General features: G+C 34.5%; 1 protein-coding gene across 6 annotated transcripts in view; it reads left to right on the plus strand.

The window, feature by feature from the left end:
- Positions 1–24,357, plus strand: part of WDR7 (WD repeat domain 7) — a 377,397-nt gene that overhangs the window by 150,829 nt on the left and 202,211 nt on the right. For all 6 annotated transcript variants that reach the window (XM_009434062.5, XM_009434059.5, XM_523934.7 and 3 more), the window contains one exon: positions 12,731–12,844. In XM_009434062.5, coding sequence (XP_009432337.3) covers positions 12,731–12,844 — 114 coding nt within the window. The remainder of the gene's footprint in view (positions 1–12,730; positions 12,845–24,357) is intronic.

Raw genomic sequence — 24,357 nt, forward strand, 5'->3', positions numbered from 1 at the left:
TTCATCCATCTTATTCTTATCTATAAAATAACCGAATATTCTCAAATAATAAAGTCAGAGCACATTACAATGTTTATCTAATTTATTACTGTGATAAGTTATTGGAATATCCAAATTGCCTTATAGTGTGATCTCATAGCATATTGTTGCCAATTAAATGTGTCATCTGCTAGCATAATATTAAAACCAGATTCTTGTGTATTTATTTTCAAATCATTTATTCACTATGCGTGAAGAGGTTAAGAGTCAAAAGCTTTCCTATTTGTGTGTTTGTGTGTGTATGTGTTTAGATATTTGAAAATAACATTTTTTGGCAGTGAAAGAAAATAAGATACATTGGTTCTTTGCAAGGTAAATATTCTGATTTTTTGCCATCAAATATCTTATTTATAAACATGTATCGTAAGACGTCTGGAAATGTGGCTCTAAAAGGAGGGAAATAATACTAAAAGTTTTAAAAAAGGCATAAGTAAATGGGTTCATGAAATGGAGAAAAAAAGCTGAATATTCAGTACTTTCCTGAAGTTAGGAAAAAGAGAATAACAATAAGCAAAAATTGATAATAACAAAAGCAATGGTAATAACTTTAATGATACTATAATGCTACTTATTGAGCACTTACCACATCTCAGGCACTGTGCTAAACTCAACGCCTTGTATCCATCATTGAATTTATCTAATTAATTAATTAATTAATTTTTTGAGACAGGGTCTTGCTCCATCGCCCAGGCTGGAGTGTAGCGGTGCCATCATGGCACACTGCAGCCTTTACCTCCCAAGCTCAAGCAATATTCCCACCTCAACCTTTTCAGTAGCTGGGATTACAGGTGTGCACCACTGTGCCCAGCCTAATGTTTGTATTCTTTTGTAGAGATGAGGTTTTGCCAAGTTGCTCAGGCAGGACTCGAACTCCTGGCTGAAGAGATCTGCCACCTCAGCCTCCCAAAGTGCTGGGATTACAAACATGAGCCACCACACCTGGCCCATCATTGAATTTAATGTATGACATATCACTGTCTACTATCTTGTATTCATCAGGTTTTATACAATGACACAAAGGCAGCCTGGCTGGGTTGCCAGAAATTATTGCTTTTTATTTGTTACCTCTCTGGGATTGTCTGCTAGTAGATTAAACTGGATTTGACCCATAATCTTGAAACACACAATCTCAAACTCTAAAATTCCAAATATTGAAATCCCAAAAGATTAGAATTCTTAAAGTCTAAAACCCTGAGAATCATAATTCAAAAGATCAAAATCCTGAAAATATAATTCTGGAAAAAGTAATTTAAAATATAGTTTCTACGTTTTTATAGAGAATTTATTTGAGAAACATAAAAAACGTGTCAGAACACTTCATAGTCCACTTCGCACAATAAAATAAGCAACAATAACATCTGTATTTTGTAAGCATAAAAACTCTGGTATACTAATGACAGTCATATGGATATAACAGTTATGAGTCAGTGAACCTATTCATAAAGAAGTAAGTCAAAAAGTGAAATGTATTAATGCATATCACTGTGGTTGGTGATTGTGTGTACTCAGCTTTATAACAGTGGTCCGCTGAGATACTGTGCTAGACAATCTAAGTCTTTTGATGAGAGTGATCAAAAACTGCGACAGATCATCACATAGGCAATGTGAATTTGAGAGCTGAGATTTTGAGACATTTTATTTTTCGCAAATGCAAATGTACAAAGGAACATCTCTTCATTTATTGAGGAACTTTCAACATTTTTACATACATGCACAAATGCTTATACACAAAGTCGATGTTGTGATAATGCACTTTCGTAGAGTCAAATTTCTGATGTTTAAGGCAGCAGAAGAGAAGTCTGTCCCAGCTCTCAGAGACCAATTTCCCTTCTGCATTTGTTCTCCCTGGACCCTGGGAGACCAATTGGATGGTTTCTGCCAACACTGAGGGCAGATCTTCCCCACCTAGTCCACTCAGACTCTCACATTAATTGTCTCTGGAAACACTCTCACAGGCACACCCTAAGTAATGCTTTGGGTTGGGTTGGGTTCTAGATGTTCCTTAATCCAGTTAAATTGATACCAAAATTAAGTCCACAAGTCTACCCCTTGTCAGGCTGTTACCCATCCACACCTCCTTAAACCCATTTAATTTCCAAGTGAAGACAATAAAAAGGTAATACTTCCTAACATGATGTAACTAACATGATGTAACTATCCTGCATACAACCAAAAAGCGCACTGATCACTTCCCCAGAATCGGGCTTTCAGGATTTCAGAATTTGGGATTTTACTCTTTTGGGATTATGATTTTGGGGATTTTAGACTCTAGAGATTTTCATCATTTGGAGTTTTAGATTGTAGAGCTTTTGATTTTTAGGAATTTCCATCTTTTGAGATTTCAACATTTAGGATTATAGCATTTGGGATTGTGTCTTTGGAGATTATGATTGACACTACATTAAACTCTCTGCCTTCATAATTGTCTTTAACAACTACTTCTGGCTCTACCCAAAACTGAATTCCTGAACTATTCTGATGACCAGAAAGAGAAATCATAGGATTTTTTTTTTTTTACTTATCCCCAAATCTCAGGTATTGAAGTTTTTATTTACTTTCATTGCATAGTCACTTGCCCTAGCAACCTTGTAATTATGTTTACCAATGATTCTACTTCATTTTCCATACTGGAACCAGGCGTCTGTTTTAAAGAATGAAAATTTCTTTCTTGCTTCAAATTTTCTGTTAGTACCCTGTTTCTCATTGCCTTTGGGGCTCTAGCCTCAAATGTTTTATTAGCCTCATTGCCTACCTCTTCTCACACTGTTTATGCTCCTGCTACCCGCTCTGTAGATGCGCCAGGGACTTTTAGTATACCCTTTCTTCCTTGAGTTTTCTTCACCTAGTGTCATTTCATTGTGAATTCTTATACATATTTCAAGACCCAACTCAAATATTTCCTTCTTGTGAAATTGTCTTTGACATGTATTTCTTCCTCTTCCCATCCTAAGAAGAGCTCATTTTTCTCCATATGTGAACTATTTTCACTTATTCATTGATAAATCTGTATTTTCATTATGGCTATTAGATTCTCTAGTGTAAAGTCCTTGTGTTTCCCTACCTTCATTTTTATTTTCTTTGCCTAGTATAACTATCATTCAAAAAAGTTAAATGAATAAATTTTTCCTCCTGCCTTCCCCATGCTCAGAGAACAGCCCTACCATTCTGTATGTTTTAACTGAAAACTACTCTTGATTTTCTCTCCATTAAATACTGTCTTTAAAAAAATATATAGATCAGTGATTTTCAGACTTTTAGAAAAGCGGTATCCTTTCTTCAAATGAAAACTTCTGTAAAACATGTGGACATGTGTGTGCATGCATGCATACACACAACCACATAGAGGTAAGGATGGGGAGGGTAGAGGTCTCCCTTCTGGCACTTCTGAGGAACTACTAGGGCTCCCAGTAGCACGGTTTTAGCATTATTGGCCTCATTGCTACCTTCATTCACCGAGTCCCTCCAAGTCATTCTTTACATTGCTACAGGAGAGCCCTTTCTAAACACAAATAAAATTAAGGTATTTTCTGTGCCTAAATTTATTTAATGACTCCCTCAGTTTACATATAAACTTTTTGGAAGCTAGGGGTATGTCTTTGTACTTTTGTGTCTCTAATCTCTGGTATAGGGCTTGTTGCATAATAGCCTGGAGGCTCCTTGAGTGTTTAATATAATGAGGGAACATTGCACTGTTACCTATACCAGTGCACAGTTATTATACCTATTGCATGGTTACGTTTACCATTTTAATGGCTTGCTTTACTTATATTGGCAATGCCAGCCTCTCTGTTACTCAGATCTATCCCACCCTTCATGCCCAATACACATCTTAACATCCCCTTTTTAAAGCCATCAACTTCAGCAGCCTTCATCAGTTTCCCTTTGATTTCCAAAGCAGCTTGCTGTTATTATAAATAACAACAGGTGTAATGTACTGTATGTAGTGAGTGCACTGTTTTTGTCACCACTTGATGATGTAACCTCTGCCTAGGTGATCCTAGCCAAAAAAAAAAAAAAAAAAAAAAAATTCATGAAGGATTTCAAAGTTACCTTCTTATCTAAAAGAACATACTTTAAGCACAGTTCTGAGATATGTAATTCTGCTTATAGTTTGAGTTTCTAAATCAGCCAGAGGTTATAATGTTAAGCTTATGCTTTAGTACAGTTGTGTATCAAAACAGTTTTTTCTTTGTTTCATAACAATTTATAGGTTGAACAACATAGTCTTTGGTTTTTTTGTGTCTTTTGAAACCAAAATTGGTGTTGTCAGCTCATATCCTGCAAATCTCACAGAAATTTTTGAAAAAATACATGCAGTAATTAGAAGCATCAGGCTTGATTTTTTAAATGATGGATAAATTTTTAAATATTTTTGGGAAAGAGAAATAATAAAGCTTTATGCTATCCCATTAATATTCTATTGATACAGTACACTTCCTGTTTTCTATTTTACTTACATATTTTCCAGTAAATGTTTGCCTTTTGTTGCTTTCAGAATTGCTAATAATTACATTTTATATGAGAGCAGTTTTCTAAAAAAAAAAAATACTAGTTAGGAAAAAATGTATTTCATTTGTTCAGAAACAAAGATCAAAACTCGTGTTACCAAATAATTCTTACATTGTTATTTGAGCTTGAAGACATTCTGCTTATTTTAAATTATATTTTTATTTCTCTAATTACTTTGTGGCCTTTAATAAGCTAACTTTATTATTTTTGATAAATTGAAGCGGTCTTTATTCAGAATAAGGGATAAATACCCTCACTATTTCTTACAGAAAGGCTTTTCTACAAGACATCTATACTGTTAATTTCATATTTTTGATGTTATTGCAGAAGGAAAAGTGGATACTGTGTCTTTAATGGAAAGCAAAAGGTTATCTTTCTATGGCCTTTGTGTGTATGTGCTGATGTGGATGTAGGCAGCCAGACAGGCAATGTGTGCAGAGAGACTAGGGAACCGGCTGTGGATCGATAGAAGTGGTGTGAAGTGAATTAATGTGAGGCAGGCTGTCTGTCTGTCATAAGGATTGTGGGGAATGTGGGGCAGTGTTGGTCAGTCACTGCAGAGATCTGCTTCCAATAAATTCAGGCCTTCTGCCTGAAAAGAAACTGTAGATACTCACATACTCCCTTATTGTTAAATTTTAGCTCATTCACAGTAAATGTTCATATCAAATTATTGCCTCCAGTGTACTTTAATTGGACCACTGGAAAACCACAGTTGTGAGGAACTGATGAAATAAAAATATCTGCTATTCTTTTGGATCTATTTTTCAATCTCAGTGGAAATCTATATTACTGAGAATGAGAAATAGAATTTTTGTTAATATTTATAAATATCTTTCTCCATTCTTAGTCCTAGCAATGTTTATCACTACCATCTAATCTTCAATAAAAAAATGAAACTATAATGAACTGAAGTGGTTTTATATTTCCATATTGGTTAAAGTGCTGGTTTTTACATGTTACTATATTAAAAATTAGTATTTTGTTCTCGCATTTCATGTTAATCACATGACTCGTAAATAATACGAGTCTTGTGAGTTCGTATTATTTATTATTACTCAGATATTATTAGCCAGTTGGAAAAAAATTCATAAAGATAATTTACAAACTTATGAAAGATAATTTTTAGAATACTATACCCAATTTTACTGGTGGGGCTAGTTGAGTGTAGTTTAATTCCATTGATTTTGAAGACCGCATATCCATATTTATATTTTAAAAAACTTCTGAAGTGGCTTAAAAAATATTGCATAAAATTGGAAAGTTTTATGTATATAGATTTTTCATAATGAAGAGTTATCTAAGCGTTTAGAAATCTAGATGGCATGAGGATCTCATAGTCTTTCTTGTCCTCTAATTCTCACTTCTACTAGCTACAACCCTCCCACCTCCCTTTTACTATTGTGTCCAAACTTACTCATACCAGCTTGCTGCCCCACTCCATTCCCCCTCTGCCCCCATTTTCCTCATGATTCATGATATAAAACTCGTTTATTGAGAACTGTTGTTTGGTATAATGTACATTGGTTTTTTATTTTGTGAAATCTGGATTTGGATACTCACTGGTTTTTTACCTGCCTCATGTCTTTCCGTTAATTGTATTTCTTTTTTATTATATCTCTTTACTCTCCTTATTTCCTTATTATTCTTTTTATCATACCTCTTTCCCCAAAGTACCCTTACTGGTTATTTTCTAGTATATTTAAATAACGCAACTTGTGCCATGAGATAAAGTATTCAATTCTGTTCAAGTTGTATTTATTGAACCTTTATGAGATTTTCATCACTGTCAAATATTTTGGAAATACTCAGAAAGTAAGTAAACCATAGCTTGTGTGGTATAATTTGACAAATAAGCTCACTTATGTCAAGTACAAAAGAATATACCAAAATATCACCATATAATTAATTGACAATATTTATAACTTTGATATACAAAATACCCTGAAATTTCCATAAATATATTTTCCTAGTGGACTCTTATTTTTTTTTGCAAGGATATTTCATTTTCTTTGGTAGTGGATAGTACACAAAGGCTAAGCTTTTTGTAGCAGGGAGAACTAAAACTATTTTTTCTAGTCTCTGTGTTTCGTTGAAAATAGCATTGTATTCTGGCATAATCTTCAATTCTCTTTTGTGACAATGATGTAGTACCTTCTATTGTATGTTTTTTTAACAAGCTAAGTTTTTGGAAGTATATATATATATATATATATATATATATATATAGTAAAATGCACACTTTTAAACATATTGTTCTATGAGTTTTAAACACATGTAAATAGTCATGGTATAGATTATTTTCACTATTCTAAAAATTTTGCTTTACCTCTTTATAGTCAATCCTTTTGTCACACTCCTAACCCCTGGCAACCACTGATTTCATTTTTGTTTTGCCTTTTACAGAAAGTCTACTGTTATCTCGATCCATTAACATAAGGTCCTGATAGAACTAAATAATGTAGAAAGTAGAAATAGCCAGGTTTATGGCTGGGAATTTTAAAAAATATTATTCCTTCTTTTGCAGATAATGACTACCTTGCTTAGAAGTATTAAATAATGGTTTTTAATAATCTTCTACCATAACTATATGGCTGAAAACTTCAAAAGTTAAAAGCACCTATCAGATTTTCCTTAAAGCAAATGGTTAAAATTAGTTTTAAATGAGCTGTGCCATTTGGATTTGAGAGTTGAGTGTGGTAATTTGGGCTGTCCATTCGCAGTTTCTCCTACCCCTTTACTGTCTTCCAAAAAGGTTAGAAATCGTAAGTAGTCTGTTGCTATCACAGTGCCCTGTATTATGGGAGTTAAGAATATTTTGCTGATCTTTAAAAAATGAAATATATATATAATTTTGAAGTAAACAAGTCAATCACTTCTTATTGATTGGGAACAAAATAATACAGACATTTTGACTGAGGATTAATATAGTTACAAATATGGTCAACATAAAGAATATAGTTTAATTTTTAAAAATTTTAAGTAGAAAATTATGCCTTTCTGAAACAAAATATTTGTGGCGAATTTTGCTTTCTTATTGTATAAATGTTCTATGTGACTCTTTTCCTCCCTTTTTTTCTTCAGCTATATGGCAGAAAAAAGTATCAAGAGAGTACACTGAGGTGGCATGGATACCTTGGTTGATCTGGAATGTTAGAAAACCAAACTTTTAAAAATTCAGCTTTATTGACACGTAATTCACTTAATATTCAACCTTGAAAGTGTACAATTCAGTGGTTTTTTAAGCTGATTTAGAGTTGTACAAGCATCTCCACAATCAACTTCAGGACAGTTTCAAACACCCCAAAGTGAAACCTCAGCCCCCATTAGCATTACTCCATGTTCTGTCCACCCACCTCAGCCCTGGGCCAATCTACACATTTACTTTCTGTCTCCATAGATTTGCTTCTTCTAGACATTTCATGTAAATGGAATCATAAGGCATGTAATGTTTTGTGACTTATTTAGCATTAAAATTGTTAATATTTATTCATGCCATAGCATGTATTGGAACTTCATTTCTTTGTATTGCTATATAATATTCTATTGTATGAATTTATCATTTATTCATCAGTTGATGAACATTTGGATACTTTCCACTTTTTGGCTTTTATGAATAATGCTGCTGTGAATGTTCATGTAGATGCTTTTGTGTGGACATATGTTTTCATTCGCTAGTAGTAAAATTGCTGGGTCACATGGTAACTCTATGTTTAACCTTCTGAGGAAATGCCAGATTGTTTGTTTACTCTTGAGTTTTGAGAGTTCCTTAAATAGTCCAGGTACTAATTACTTGTTGGACGTGTGATTTGTGAATCTTTTCTCTCGTTTTGGAGCTTGTCTTTTCATCTTCTTAATAGGGCCTTTGTAGAACAAAAGTCTAAAAATTTTAATGAAGCCCACTTTGCCAATTTTTTCTTTTATGGATTGTGCTTTTGGTGTCAAGTCTAAACTTACATTTCAGAGATTTTCTCCTGAGTTTTTTTTGAAAAATTTTATACTTTTATGTATTAGATTTCAGTCCATGATCTACTTTGAGTTACTATTTATATAAATTATGAGCCTTAGATCAAGGTTCATTTTTTTTGCTTATGGATGTTCAGTTGTTCTCGCCCTGTTTTGAAGAGATTATCCTTCCCCCATCGCATTGGTTTTGCACCTCTGTCTAAAATCATTTTGGCAGATTGATGTTTGTCTGTTTCTTGGTTCTCTATTCTGTTACATTAACATAATGTTTATTACTTTGCCAAAGTCACATGGTTTTAATAACTTTATGTAAGTCTTAAAATGGGGTAAAATGACTTTTTTCTACTTTATTCACTTTCAGAATTGTTTTGTCCTAATTCCTTTGTCTTTCATATAATTTTAGAATACTTTTGTTGATATCTACAAAAAACTTACTGGGATTTTGTTAGAAATTGCATTAAATCTGTATATCAGTCAATTTGTGGAGAATTGGCGTCTTTCCTGTTTTGAATCTTCCAATTCCATGAACACAGTGTAATTCTGTTTCATTTGTTTAGATCTCCTTTGATTTCTTTCATCAGTGTTTTGTAGTTGTCAGCATACAAGACCTGTTTGTGGTTTTTCAGATTTACATCTAAGTATTTTAGTTTTTAGAATTACTGTTAATAGTATTATGGCTTTAAAAAAATTAGGTGTCCATTGTTCATTACTAACATATAGAAATAGAATCGATGTTTTCCATGTTTTTTTCTTATATTTTGCAGCCTTGCTGAACTAACTTATTAGTTTCGATAATTCCTCTGTATTTCCCTGTAAACAATCATTTTATCTTTGAGTGGGGTGTATTAGAGTTCTCCAGAGAAACAGAACCAAAAGAATAGATAGAGAGAAAAGGGGACTTATTAGGGGAATTGGCTCATGCAATTGGCTCATGCAATTGCAAAGGCTGGAATGTCCCAGGATAGGCCATCTGTAAGTGGGAGACCCAGCGAAGCTGGTGGTGGGGCTCAGTTTAAGTCTAAAATCCTCAGAATCAGGGAAGCCAAGGGTGTAATTCTCAGTCCATGGCCAAAGCCCTGAGAACCTACAGGGTTGCTGAGTGTAAGTCCTGGAGTCCAAAGGCTAGAGAACCTGAAGTTCTGATGTCCAAGGGCAGAAGAAAAAGGATATCCCAGCTCCAGGAGTGAGAATTTGCTTTTTCTCTGCTCTTTTGTTCAGCGAGGGCCCCCAGATAATTGAATGGTGTCTGCCCACATTGAGTGCCGATTTTTCCCACTCAGTACACTGACTCACACACCAGTCTCCTCAGGAAACACCGTCACACACATACCCAGAGGTAATACTTTACCCGCTCTCTAGGTATCCCTTAATCCAATCAAGTTGACACTTAAAATTAACCATCACATAGGGCAATTACATCGTTCTTTCTAAACTGTGTGTATGTGTGTGTATTTTCTTGCTTTGTGGCATTGGGTAGAACTTCCAATGATATGTTAAGTAAGAGTGGTTAGTGTGTCTATCTTTGCCATATTCCTGATCATAGGGCAAAAGCATTCAGACTTTCACCATTAAGTGTAATGTTAGTTGTAGGCTTTTAGTAGATGCTGTTTATCAAGTTCCTCTGTATTCTTATTTTCTTAGAGGTTTTTTTTTCTTTTTTAAATCATGAATGGATGTTGAATTTTGTCAAATGATTGATATGAGCAGGAATTCTTTTTTTTCTTCTTCTTCAGCCTGTTAATATTTTGGATCTTAATTGATCCATTTTGGCCAGTTGAACCCCTTTCATGCTGTGAATAAACCCTACTTGGTCATGGTATATAATTCTTTTCATATGTTGCTGTATCCTATTTGCTTTTATTTTTGTTATGATTTCTTGAGACTATCTTTATGAGAGATACTGGTCTGTAGTTTTCTTTTCTTTGTATTTTTTTTCTGGTGAGGATTTTATAACCCTTACTAAGTTTTGGAAAGCATCAATCAAAGAACCAGTTTTAGCGCAACTCCCTGGTCTTTCAGCCTCCGTTACTTTGAGATGTACTTGTTTGTTCCTTAAGCTCTGTTCCAAAATCCTGAATTCCCTTGGTTGAATAGTTAACTGGCACAGCACAGGAGCTCTACGGAATGCTTGGTAGTATTTATAATCAGTATTGTGTGATTCTGTGGTTTCTCAAGGTTATGCTGTGATGTTCTGTGACACCTCCCACCCTGTCCCCAGGAGCTTAGTCCCTGGAAAGACTTGGTGGTAAATTGATATTGAAGTTTGAAATCAAAAGACCTACGTCTCAATTCTGGTTCCTGAATTTAGTAGCCATATTATGTTGAACAATTACTTAGCCTCTCTGATTAAATGAGATAAATGTAAATGGATCCATAAACTTGTTACTACATAAATGCCAGCTTTATTTTCATTGATCCCTTAATTTTATAGGAAATGAAAATACTAATGCTGATTGTTACTATCCAAACTATTTCTTAATATTTTTTCAGTGTTTCTCTGATCATTTTAAAAATTATCAAGTTCTAAGCAAGAAATGGAGACTCAGATATTTCAAAGATTTATATATTGATTTAATATGAAATGATGATTTTTTATTTTGTATTTGAGCAGTATCTATTTAGGAATGTGATGTTTACCTTCTCATCTCCTCTCTGTGATTATTTTACTGATAGCTATCTTTAATAAAGTAGTATTATTTTTCTAGTACATCCCCTTCTTTATGTTAAAATTGATCATATAAATCTAACAATAAAAGTGCTTCTGTAAGTTAAACATTGAGTACATATGGACACAAAGAAGGGAACAACAGACACCGGGGTGTACTTGAGGGTGGAGAGTGGTAGGATGGTAAGGACTGAAAAACTACTTCTTGGGTACTATGCTTATTACCTGCGTAATGAAATAATTTGTACACTAAACCCCCATGACGTGCAATTTACCTATATAGCAAACCTGCACATGTACCCCTGAACCTAAAATAAAAGTTAAAAATTAAAAAAAAAAAATGCTTCTGCAAAGTGGTGACTTTGTCATTTTTTATTCATCAGGGATCATTCTTTAGCATTATTATTATTATTTAAAGCAACTCTGAATAAGTGGTGGTACCAAAATGGTGTGTTTTAGTCCACAAGTTTAAACCCTTAGAGCTTGGAACTGCCTACTGGTAGGTCCATTTCTGGATCTGTTACGGTGGTTTGTGACTAAGGTTCTTCCTCTTTTGATGCCTTTGGTTAACCAGAGGTAGCAAGGCTGAATTTCAGATAAATGTTTAAGTTAATACCCCTTGGAAGAAAAGAAGTTCTTAAACTAAAGAAGTGTTTGGTCTTTAAAATATTTAAATGGATTCTATGTAGGCAGTTATTGATATCCTTTTAAGATGATTTGGTTAGAAAGTTTAACTCCTAGAGTAGCTTCTAATGGGGAAATTTTTATATTATCATGATTGAGAAATACCTTTTGATAACCATGTGAAAAATATCGATGCACCCTAGTATCTGTTGCGAAATTGAGAAATAATGTGACAGATGCAAGATGACAACAAATATGTATCATCAAAGATGAAATGATAGATATGTAAGGAAAAGACATTTGTGTGAGCTGGCAAATTCTCAGGCGATTTACAGAATGGAAGCTTTTGGCCTCTGAACATCTTTGCCTGTCTGCTTTCAGTTAGGTTCTTTCATTGTGATAATTATGTGACCTTATATCGAATTCCTTCATAGAGGGAGATGTTATACTTTTTTTGGGTGGTGTGTTTCAGGTCCGTTACTTAGCCCCAGGGCACAAATTCTTCTGTCTTCATCTTTCCTCCCAACTCCCAAATTATAAACACACTAACATTAAAAAGAAGTAAACTTTTAAAACAATCCACTTTCCTCTTTGTTGAATAATTGTCAAAATCAGCCAAAGTAACTGTAGCAAAAACCTTGAAAGGAATCGAGTAAAAAATGTAATACTTCAGCATCCTGTTTCTGTTTTTCCCAGATCTTGGTTAAAAGTAAATACAGTACATACCCATGTACATATATACATGCAAATAAATAGAGCACACGTGAATGTTTTATTCATTGATTTGTGTCTCTAATTTTGGTGAACATATATATTTTTTAATGTATTGTGTTTATGTCCATTAAGTAAATTAAACATCTTCAAAATTTCTGTTTGCCTTACTTTTCATTTTTTAAAATGAAGCCTTGTGATTCATATTTGTTTTAGCTGGAGTCACATCAGAAGCCATGCAGACTATCACCACGGCTCCTGATGCCTCAGGGCCTGAAGCAAAAGTCCAGGAGGAAGAGCATGACCTTGTTGATGATGACATCACCACTGGTAAGCACAGAATCTTTAACATCTGATTGGAGCTTTGTTTGATATTGCAAAATGTTTTCTAGGTTATTTGTGGTGGGATTAAGTATTTCGATGGAAAGGATGGAAACTTGTACTGATGGTGTATTTAGTTTTATGAAACTGTTCAGTGTCCTCTTTAATTTTGAGGTGAAAAGAAGTGGAACTGTTTCTTTGGTCCAGGTTTGCTCATTGTAGTTCTAACAATAAACCTACTAGCTGTGCACTTGTTTTCTGGAGACCTTTTAATTCAGAATCTGCGATCATTGCTAAAGCCTTGGAATGTATAGAGGAATATACTCATTAAGTTTTGAAAGATTTTGCAACTATCAGGTAAACTAAAGAATACTAAACTTTAATCACAATATATACAATATAAGCTGTATAGGAAGACTTACTCTTTATACCTATACTGTAGAAGTGAATGCTGCTTTTTAATTGTTGGGCCACTGAACACTCTTATCTGTATTACCTTTCACATGAAGTGAAATTTAGGTGAAAAACATAAAGCAAATTTTAGGAAACTCACACACTATAAATGTTTAGCCCGTCTTTTTATACTCTTAAGCCAGTTTCAGTTACTGGATCTCCAAATACATTCAGCTCAATTTCTTTGAATGCACAGAGGTTAAAAATAACCTAGTATAAATACTTACATTGGTATTAAGAATAATAAGCTTTTGTTTTGGGTGTGGGTGGTTAAAATTTAAAATTTGATCATAAAATGTATAATTGTTGTGAAGCAACAAATATTAATTTAATAGTAAAAAATGTTAATTTACTAGTAATCAATATTTTAGAAAGAAGTACGCCCAGAAAATATTAATTTAATAGTAATCAATAATTTAGAAAGAAGCATGCCCAGAAAATAACAGAAAATTTTTAACAAAAATTAAAGGGAGGGCTGGACACAGTGGCTCACACCTGTAATCCCAGCACTTTGGGAGGCCGAGGTGGGCAGATCGCCTGAGGTCAGGAGTTTGAGACCAGCCTGGCCAACATGGCAAAATCCCATCTCTACTAAAAATACAAAAATTAGCCAGGTGTGGTGGTGGGCGCCTGTCATTCCAGCTACTCGGGAGGCTGAGGCAGGAGAATCGCTTGACCCGGGAGGCGGAGGTTGCAGTGAGCCAAGATTGCGCCTCTGCACTCCAGCCTAGGCAACAGAGTGATACTCTGTCTCAAAAAAAAAAAAAAAAAAAAAAAAAAATTAAAAGGAGAAAAGAAGGGGAGATTTCCTCCTTCCCTCCCACCCTCCATGATAGGTAGGTTACTGTTACATGGGAAGAAGAAAGTCTAAGATCTCCCTTGAAAATTTACAAAGTGTATATTTAAAATACCTGTAGCCTTGTGCCACTGCTGCCTAATATTGCCAAAGTTGGGGAACATCTGATTTTCAATAAAAATGAGATGATGATGGTGGCTATTACTTTTAAATTCTTTTTAGTGTGTAAGTTCATTGATGAAAAATATTATCCAACCTAAACATGAACGATTTCAGGAACTTCTAATTTTTCTGATAGTCATTTAGCACTTTACAATTATAGAATTTGTTTTGGTAGCTGCTAAAGAAAATCTATTTTATTTGCAGATTTTTTTTGTTTGTTTTTTTTGAGATGGAGTCTTGCTTTGTCGCCCAGGTTGGGGTGCAGTGGCGCGATCTCGGCTCCCTGCAACCTCCACTCCCAGGTTCAAGCAATTGTCCTGCCTCAGCCTCTCAAGCAGCTGTAACTACAGGTGCACACCACCACGCCCAGCTAATTTTTGTATTTTTAGTAGAAACAGAGTTTCACCATATTGGCCAGGCTGGTCTCAAATTCCTGACCTTGTGATCCACCTGCCTCGGTCTCCCAAAGTGCTGGGATTACAGGCATGAGCCACTGCACCTGGCCTATTTGCAGATTTTTAAGCCAGTCCGTGTTTGTTCAGTTTTCACTGCTTTTCATACTGTTATTATGTATGTTTTTTGTTATATTTTAATTCCCTGTAAAGTTTAAAGACCTTCCAATCTATAAAAAGTAGTTGTTTAAGTCATAGCAAAAATAAATTTGCCTTTGCAATAGTAGAATAACTCAATTTGCATTCGGGAATAAAAGCTGAATTTTTGAGCAGTCAAGTAAGCATTATTAAATCAGTACATTGAAATTTTGAGTTATGCACTACCAAAGTCATGAGATAGCATTACAGTATATGATTTTTTAATTTTATTGTTAACAAAATCAAGAAACTAAGAATGCAAATCTAATTTGAAGAGTCTATTAATGCTACATACACTATATTTTATTCTGTAAGTTTGGTTAAACATATGTGACAAATGGCTTTTATCAGTTGATTTATTCATTTCCTGTCATGGGTACTAGAGGCAAGAATGTTCAATATCCGAAGAACTTAAATAACTAAAAAATGGCTACCTTACCATGTTGTCAAAGCAACTAGCATGTTGCAGCCTGTAGATCGTTCGGGTTACCTTTAAATTGTGTGACTTGATTAAGCTGTGGTATAGATTTTTGTGAGGGTTTAGAAGAAAACCATATTTCTTTTCATTGACTAGAATCCTGTATAAATTGCATTATGAAAAATATGGTAGATGCATTGAGAGAAATCTGATTCAAGCACAATAATCTTGTTTTGGGGTAACTAGTGTTGTAGAGAGCCAGTAATACAAAAGGGAAAGCTGGCCAGTGCAGCCATTCAGGTGATTTTTCCAGTTATTTTAGAGGAATTGTTCTAATATTTCTTCATAAAATAAGTAGTAATTATATCATGACAGGTATTTGCCTGCATTTTCAGGGAATTCTTATTTGAAAGCTATAGTTAGGCTAATGTGTATAGTTGTATTACTTTTATTATTGTAGTAATCTGGATCTTAATTTCTAGAAACAGTCTGAGCAAGATAACAATTAAAATATGAGGTATAAATATAATGCTTTCACTAAAGGCAGAATACTTTTTGAAATTTTTCTTTGGGTACAAATGGGTTAGGTATGAATACTGTTTTATGACAGTTGAATCTGAGCCTAGTAGCCTTTGTTAGCATTTGCCTTATCAAAGTAAAGAAACATGGATTAAGCTGTACAAGTGTTGGCTATGATCAATTGGAACTAATTAAATTTATTTGAAGCGAAGAATCTTAACTGGAAGAGAACAGCTGGAAAGACTAGGAGGAAAAAAAATTGGGTCTTGATTGATACAATTTAAATCTTCACTCTGTCATTTAAAAAATATGCTGCAGCTTCTTTCTCTATCTCTCTTTTTAAAGCTAATATCTATTGATCGGCTCTACAGAGTAATGCCAGTGTGCCTTGGTCAACACACATACTCAGTTTTACTGAGCATTCTGTCTTGAGGTTCATCAAATTCTTTCCTTTAACCATATGTTTTAAATTATATATCATAGACGTATTAGCCATCTTGGCGGATTAATGTTGTTTTATGTAGAAAAATATTAAAACCTATTTCATATTAAAACCTATTCAATATTCAAACCTATTACATTCAATATTAAACTTATTACATTCAACATTAAAACCTATTACAATATGCATGGGAAATGTACTTTTCAATGACGTTGCTTTAGGATTTATAATACTCTGTATATTTAGAATCTGTTTTAACTGCTTAATAGAATTTAAAACAAAACAATAGTGTTGATTCTAGATTATAATCTGAGTCACAAGAATAGTACTGTATACCTGTGTGTTTGCTTTTATATGTATACTTTTATTTCCAGTATTATCACTTAATTGCTAGGTAGATATATAACTGACATTTATAAATAACACTTTCCTATTTATAGTATGTTATTAATAGGTCATAATTATACTAATGGAGTAAATCTCACTAAAGCTGACGTACATAGAAGAAATTTTGGATTGATCATAATCTGCTTAAGTGAGACCTTCCTGTGACTTAGTTAATTTTATGTGTCTTTTATCGTGGTACAGTATAGCATTCTGATTGAGGGTGAAGTGATACACCCTCTAAATACTGCATCTAAAAACAACCTCACCTTAATTGCAGGCTGAACAGAATTTTGGAAGGGTTTCATTCACAAACCTGCATGTATGCCTTTAAGAAAGTCCCTATATTCTTCTGAGGGTCATAGTTTGGTGTCTTACCTCTTGTTCAATACAGCAAGGACACAAACTGACCAAAAACGATGATAAAGGGTCAAGAGTCACTGACATTGTCAAAAAAAAAAAAAAAAAAAAAACCACCTTGATACTAGATCAGCAGCACAGTTGACAGATTCAACTACAAAAGCAACAATGATACATGGATCCCAATGGGTGGGTCGACTGTACTTATTTTACTTTTTGATGCATTTTTTGTTAAATTATAATTAGCTACATTTTGATTACTCATTCAGGGGCAAATATATATCTTCCCATTACTCATTAATAGATGCAGAGAATAATGTATTTTGCTATTCCTGTGTATTTAGTGCTGACAGAACTTACATGTGTCTGTATCCCTCCTCCCCCTGCCCTCAGTTACGTTGTACAGACATATATTTTAAATCTAATTCTTTACAGCTGTGTATTTTACTGATTTAAGGTTTTAAGTTTCTGAGAAGATGTCCTGTCTTACGGTAAATTGATGTAAGTTTTCTATAAATGTGCTTTTGTTTTTCTTGGATTATAGAATCAATTTTTTTTTGTAGGTATAATCTTAGAGACTAGCTTATGTTCTCCTTTTACAATCAAATAAATTAATATCATTCTTTCTTTAAAAACTTACATGATTGATAACTAGTGTCCCAAAACATATGATTTGACCTTTCATTCAAAAAAGTCTATATAACTGAATGAAAATGAAAAGATGTAGTAATGATGAAAAGTAATATTATATAGTATCATTAATAGTGTGTAGTAATCCTCTCAGTAGTCATCTACTCATTCAATCAGTAAATATTTTTGAGTACTTTAGTGCCAGATACTGTTTAGGATATGCCATTGAATAAAATAGGCAATCACACTTGTCCTTGTGGAGCTTACATTTTCATGGAGGGAGGCAGACAATAATAAGAAGAAGAAGTAAATAAATATACAGTATATTAGAAGATGAGAGCTGCCATGGAAAGAAGAAAAAATAGAGAAGGGTAAGAGAAGTTAAAAGTAATATCACTTGACAACTTTCTTTTATCAAGCACATTACACATGAGCCTTATGAAATTACTTTGAAGTAGATACTAATATATTTCCAGATATGTAGTTGAGGAAACAAGCTTAGAGAGATAACTTTTACAGGGTCACATATGTACCAAGTAATAGATCTGGGATTAAAATGAGTCCTACCTGATTCCAAAGCTGATGTGTGGTCTTAAGCCCTACTCTGCACTGCCTCACATTCTCAAAGTAACACATTAAACTTTGGAAGATTTTCATTTTCTTTTGAAATATGAGATGATGTCACAGTTTACCTTGATTGTTTATGATAAGAGGTAGTTACTTTGCTGGATATCTAATCTCATCATTATTCCCCCTGCATACCCCTCCTTTTTTTTTTTTTTTTTTTGGCATGTGGTCTCTGTTGACTAGGCTGGTCTCAAACTCTTGGGTTTGGCTGGGCATGAATAGTGGCTCACACCCATAATCCCAGCACTTTGGAGAGCTAAGGCAGGAGGATTGCTTGAGGCCAGGCATTTGAGACTATCCTACACAACAGGGAGATACCCTATCTCTACAAAAAAAAAAACTAAAAATGAGCTAGGTGTGATGGTGCACACCTGTGGTCCCAGCTAGGTGGGAGGCTGAGCTGGGAGGATCACTTGAGCTCAGGAGGTTGAGGCTGCAGTGAGCCATGCTCGAACCACTGCACTCCAGACTGGGTGACAGAGCAAGACTCTGTCTCAATAAAAACAAAGGAAAAACTGGGCTCACGCTATCCTCTCTCCTCAAACTCCCGAGTAGCTGGTACTACAGGTGTGCTACTGTGTCCATCTAGTCCCATTATTTAAAATGCAAATTTGTTATTCTAAATTTAGACCAGGAGATTATCTCCTTTAGGAAAAAAATCACCGCATATTCATTCTTTAAATTTTCAAACATTATTTAGGACTGTTGTAACATAATAATATAAATAGAAGTATTTTTCATTACTAAACTGTCAGTTTATTGCATACGTGTAAATGTTCATTGTTGTGTCCAGCTTTTTGAAGTCATCAGTATAAAACTGATACATTAATGTTTATATACTAAAGTCAACATCTCTACTATTTTAAAATAGAGCTGAAAAAGACGTCTAGTCTGAGACTAAATATTGACTTGTGCATTTACTTACTGAAGGTCCTATTCATAAGATGTTTTTACATTTGTTCTGAATGAAAGATAGGAAATTTACCCTGTTAAAGTACAGATAAGCTCCAAAGAACAAAATACGGCATATTATGTATTCAGAAACCAGACGTTCTTTCCTAGCCAGGAGTCAGAGGCTGTATAATTTGTAAACTAGAATAAGAGACTTCCACCCGCACCCTCTGCCTTTCTCATTCTTTAACTGATATTTAACAGCCTAAAAAGTAGTTTAGATGTATGTGAATTTTAAGTCACTTCTTCTAAATTATCACTACCCTTGCTTTTGACTTCAGAATGTTAGCTACTACAAAATATATGAATTTACTATATTAAGGCTCTTAGTAATTATGAATTACTAAAGCTATGGTTTTTGTTTTTTAACTCTGCAGTTTTCATGAAAACAGATATTAAGAAAAATAAAAGTTTAAATTTCATAGTTTTCTGAGTGAACTATGTCATTTCAAATAATTTACCTTTTTGCCCTTTTTAAAAAATAATCTGGGAGAAGAAACCGTATATGAAAATATTTCTTTCTTGTTTAGTGTTTAATGCTCAGCTTTAGTTTGTGTTGAAGGACAAGTAGAATGTTTCTAAATACAGTATTTGAGAAAGTTTTTGACATGAATATTAAAATACAGAAAAAAATGATGCTGTGTAAAACTGAGATACACTTTCTTTTCTCGTATTTTCTCTCTGGGTGATTTACTTTTTCTGTTCTTTGGTAACTACAACTTGTATGTTAATGACTGTCAATCAAATCTGTATCTCCAACCTAGCCTTCTCTTTTCAATATCAGATTCATATGTCCTCCTGCCTGAATGTCCTGTAGATACCTAAATACCAAGTGCAAAAGGAGCTATAGGCCAGTTCGGTGGCTAGTGCCTGTAATCTCAGCACTTTGGGAGGCCGAGGCCTGCGGATCACCTGAGGTCAGGAGTTCGAGACCAGCCTGGCCAACATATAGTATAAACCCATCTCTACTAAAAAATACAAAAATTATTTGTATTCGTAGTGGTGGCAGGTGCCTTTAATCCCAGCTACTTGGGAAGATGAGGCAGGAGAATCGCTTGAACCCAGGAGGCGGAGGTTGCAGTGAGCTGAGATCACGTCACTGCGCTCCAGCCTGGGCGACAGAGCAAGACTCCGTCTCTCAAACAAACAAAAAACAAAAAAGGAGCTATGTTTCTTCCTAAACCTCACCTTCTTTCATATGTATACCTCAGTTAAAGGCACATCACTAATGGTGCCGTTAATGACCTGACATCTCAAACTTGAAGTCCAAGGATAATCCTGGCTTTCCCACTTTTTAACAATATCCACATATGGTTGGTGTAAGTTCTTGTAAAATGTGCCTCTTAAATATCTCTCAGTGGTTTTTGTCTTCTCTGTTTCCACAGAGAATACCTAGATCCAGCCTTGCATTTTTTCTTCTTCAGATTATCGTTGCATTTTCCTGCAACCATCTCCCTGTCTTCATTCTCTTGTTCTCATCCAGATCATGTCTTCCATGACTCTGAGAGTTTAAGAAGCCAGTTCATCACCCTTCACCCTCATTAACAGCTACTTAATGTCGCATTGAATATAGCTCCAAATCTAAATACCTTGGCGAGATATCTAGGGTTCTTCAAGGGCTGACTTATATCTCTGATGTCATCAGCTAAAGCAGTACCTAACTTTGTTCCCCAGAGTATCCTGCTATTTTGTGATTCATACTTTGCGTGTGCCCCTCCATCTGACTGACATGCTCTTAACTCTGACATATGGGATGAAATTCCAAGAATTCCCCTCAAATTCAGCTTGAGTGTCATCATCTTCATGGATCCTATCTGGACCCTTCTTATATAATATCTCCCTGTTCATTGTACACACTTCTGCTCTTGCAGCTTAATAATATGTAGCAATAATGACATCTGTAATTTTGTTAAGTGATCATTTCACTTGCGCTTTCTGAGTCATGTGGGCATGTGACTTTTACCTTCTTGTATGTCTAGCACTAGAATAGCTGGTACATAGCATCTTCTCAATAAATGTTTATTGAATGAATGGTTGAATTAATCCATAAGGTTACTCATATTTCCAGCAGCACTCCTTATACACTGTGTATTTACTTAAACACATTTGCTGTATCCTTCCTATACTTACATAGTTTATATCTCCTTAACCTCCGTGCCCATCTTCTTAGTGGCTATTTAAATGACTCAAAACATCTTGGTAACACATTAGTGAGGTGATGTAGGCTTATTTGTAGATAAATTATCTCTTGATATTATGAAAATGAGACTGGGAACACATCTAAGAACACAATTAGCTCTACCGAGTTAGTCACTATTGTTTCTGTTTAAAAGTTTATCTTTTTCTCTTGGAAAATAATACGTGTTCAAAATTAGGAGAAGGATGTGATACATAGATTTAAATAAGAAAAGATAGGAGAACAAAAACCTGGAACAAATGTGCTTTGTAACTTGTCTTAATGAGCAGGTGGAAGTTGGGATGTGCTATTGGAATTGCACGAGCAGAGAACTAGACCTGATAGAATTCTCAGAGAATCCCCTTTCTGTGGTCTGCCTTGGCCCTTGCAGGTTTGGTAGACAGTGGAGATGTACTTGTGGATGATGATCCCAGTTTCTTCACAGTCTGGGAATCCCTATTTGGTTGCTGCCTCTTCAGTCACCCTTTTCTTCCTTGCTCTGGTAACTGTGCCTCCTCGTTTCTAGGATGGATTCTGTCAGCAAAAGCCAGAGTCTTTAATCAACTGTTGCCTTGGCACCAAATCTTTCATAATACTATTTTCCAATAAGGGCACTTTTATTTTTTGTGTGTGCATGTAAAGGTTGTTTGCATGTAATATTTCTGCAAGGGGTTTGAGCAAATAAATAGTAATTAACACCATCTTTGCAAACTTATGTAAAAGAACACATTGCAAAATCAAGAACTTAAAGTAATAACTATCTCAATGACTTAGCAGCATTTGTTGAGTACTTAATATGTGTCAGACTGGCTCTATGCTCTTTTAAATCCTCACACAATTCATGTGATGCCTTCATTATTGCTTCCGTTTTACAGGAGAAGAAAATGAGGCACAGAATGGTAAAGTTACTTGCCACATAAAAGCCACAGATAGGAAATGACAAAGTCAGGATTTGAAGCTGGGCTATTGCTTCTAGATCTTGTGCTTTTAAATTGAAGTAATTTTTAAAAAATCAAGTCATTTATAAACCTTACAAGAGAAAAAAGAAACACATATATTATGACTTGTCATTTTCTTTTTGTGATATATAGAAATTTCTATTTTAATTTTTAATATAGCTTAACTTTTTGTCTAGTACAAGGAAATGTTTGAAATGTGAAGAAAATACTTCCTGTTTTCTTAAGAGAGAAACATAGAAATTCAGTATATGAAGATAATTTTATGTATTGTCTAGATAAACTAGAATTTCTACTTCATGTTCATATAAAACCACACACATAAATACACCAACACATAAACAGTATTAGATCAGAAAGCCTTAAGTTTTGAGTTTCACATTAACTATTATAGATTTCTTTTGCTAAATTTAGACCAAACAGGAAAAAAGCAGAAATACTTAGTTGGATAATAATGTAGATGCTGCATCGGGGTTGGGGGAGGGCAGGTGGGTGGTAGAGGGAAGCCATCCTTGTGAGTGAATAACCTTCAGGATGAACTTAAAGTTTGGCCTTTTGTGAGCTGTGTAATAATACCTCATGGATAAGAATGAATTGCATTAGATTGTGGCACACTATTATATATCTGTATATTACATGAATTGCCCTTATAATTGATATCAAACCCATATGACCAAAAGTTGTAATTCACAAAAGTAATGACAACAATGTCTCATAATTCACAGACTCTATGTCATACCTGTGAATGATTGCTTTTACTGTGCAAACCATGTTAAAGGGGAAAAACAGGTTTTAAAATGGATGTCGGGTTCTGAAGACTCCTTCTTCCTGATACTTCATAGTCATTTTTAATACACAAAAAGATAATTAAATTTACTATCATCTGTGAGTTTCCCCATGATTTCTTGGTTTAAAGTCACTTGCAAATGTAAAAGCTTTTGCTCTTAATTTGAAGTTTTAAATTACAAATGAAAGGTAATATTTAATATTTGAAGTGAAGATAGCCATAAACCTGAATGTATTTTCTCCTCACGTGACATACTAGAAAGAGGAGTCCTCACTCATAGGTAGGATAAATATTGAGAGTATTTTCTCATCTTTTTTGTTATAACTATTTATCCTAAATAAAGATGGATGAATTAAATCCAGTGTGAAAGGATTCAGGGAATCGGAACCAGCTACTCTTTCTTTGTTTACCCTTTCTGTAAATGTATTTTTTCAGTGTGGTTAGTACCACTGAAAAGGAGTATAAGGAATATTCAATTTTATTCAATAAAACATGAATAAGTGCCTTATGTCTTCTATCAGCACATTCTATGGGGGATTTAATAAAGCAAGCCTCTAGATGAGAAGGCGATCAAATTTTAAATATGTCTGCACGCAAGTGCACAGATGACATATATGTGCATATTCTCTGTAGCTGGGAGAATTCAGAGTACTGAGCTTAGTTAAGGGTAGGAGTTATGTAAGAGGTAAGCCTGCGCTTATTGCAGAGGTGGAGAGACATGGGAAAAGCTTCCAAGCTCAAGCTGTTAGTTTACAGACTTAGAAATAATTAGCTTTGGAGGGAGTGAGAAGAAGAATGGCCTTGCCCAGAGCAGACAGACTGTAAGGACAGCTTCCTTACTTGTTCATTGTATGCCCTTATTTGAGTTACTTGACTGTGCTAAGCCTCAATTCTCTCACCTGAAATATGAGGATAATAAGGTTATTATGAGACAGATGAATGGCTACAGAAAATGTGGGACATAATCACAATGGAGCAATGGAGTACTATTCAGCCATAAAAAAGAATGAGACCAGTCATTTACAACAACCTAGGTGGAACTGGAGATCATTCTGTTAAGTGAAATCAGGCAGGCACAGAAAGACAAACGTCGCCTGTTCTCATTTATGGGATGTAAAAATCAAAGCAATTGAACTCATGGACATAGAGAGTAGAAGGAGGGTAGAGAGCCTACCAGAGGCTGGGAAGGGTAGTGGGGGTTGGGGGAGGGGTGGTTAATGGGTACAAAGATAGGTAGAAAGAATGAATAAGACCTATTATTTGATAGAACA

Source organism: Pan troglodytes, chromosome 17, assembly GCF_028858775.2.
Source record: "Pan troglodytes isolate AG18354 chromosome 17, NHGRI_mPanTro3-v2.0_pri, whole genome shotgun sequence".
In the NCBI taxonomy this organism is placed as follows: domain Eukaryota; kingdom Metazoa; phylum Chordata; class Mammalia; order Primates; family Hominidae; genus Pan; species Pan troglodytes.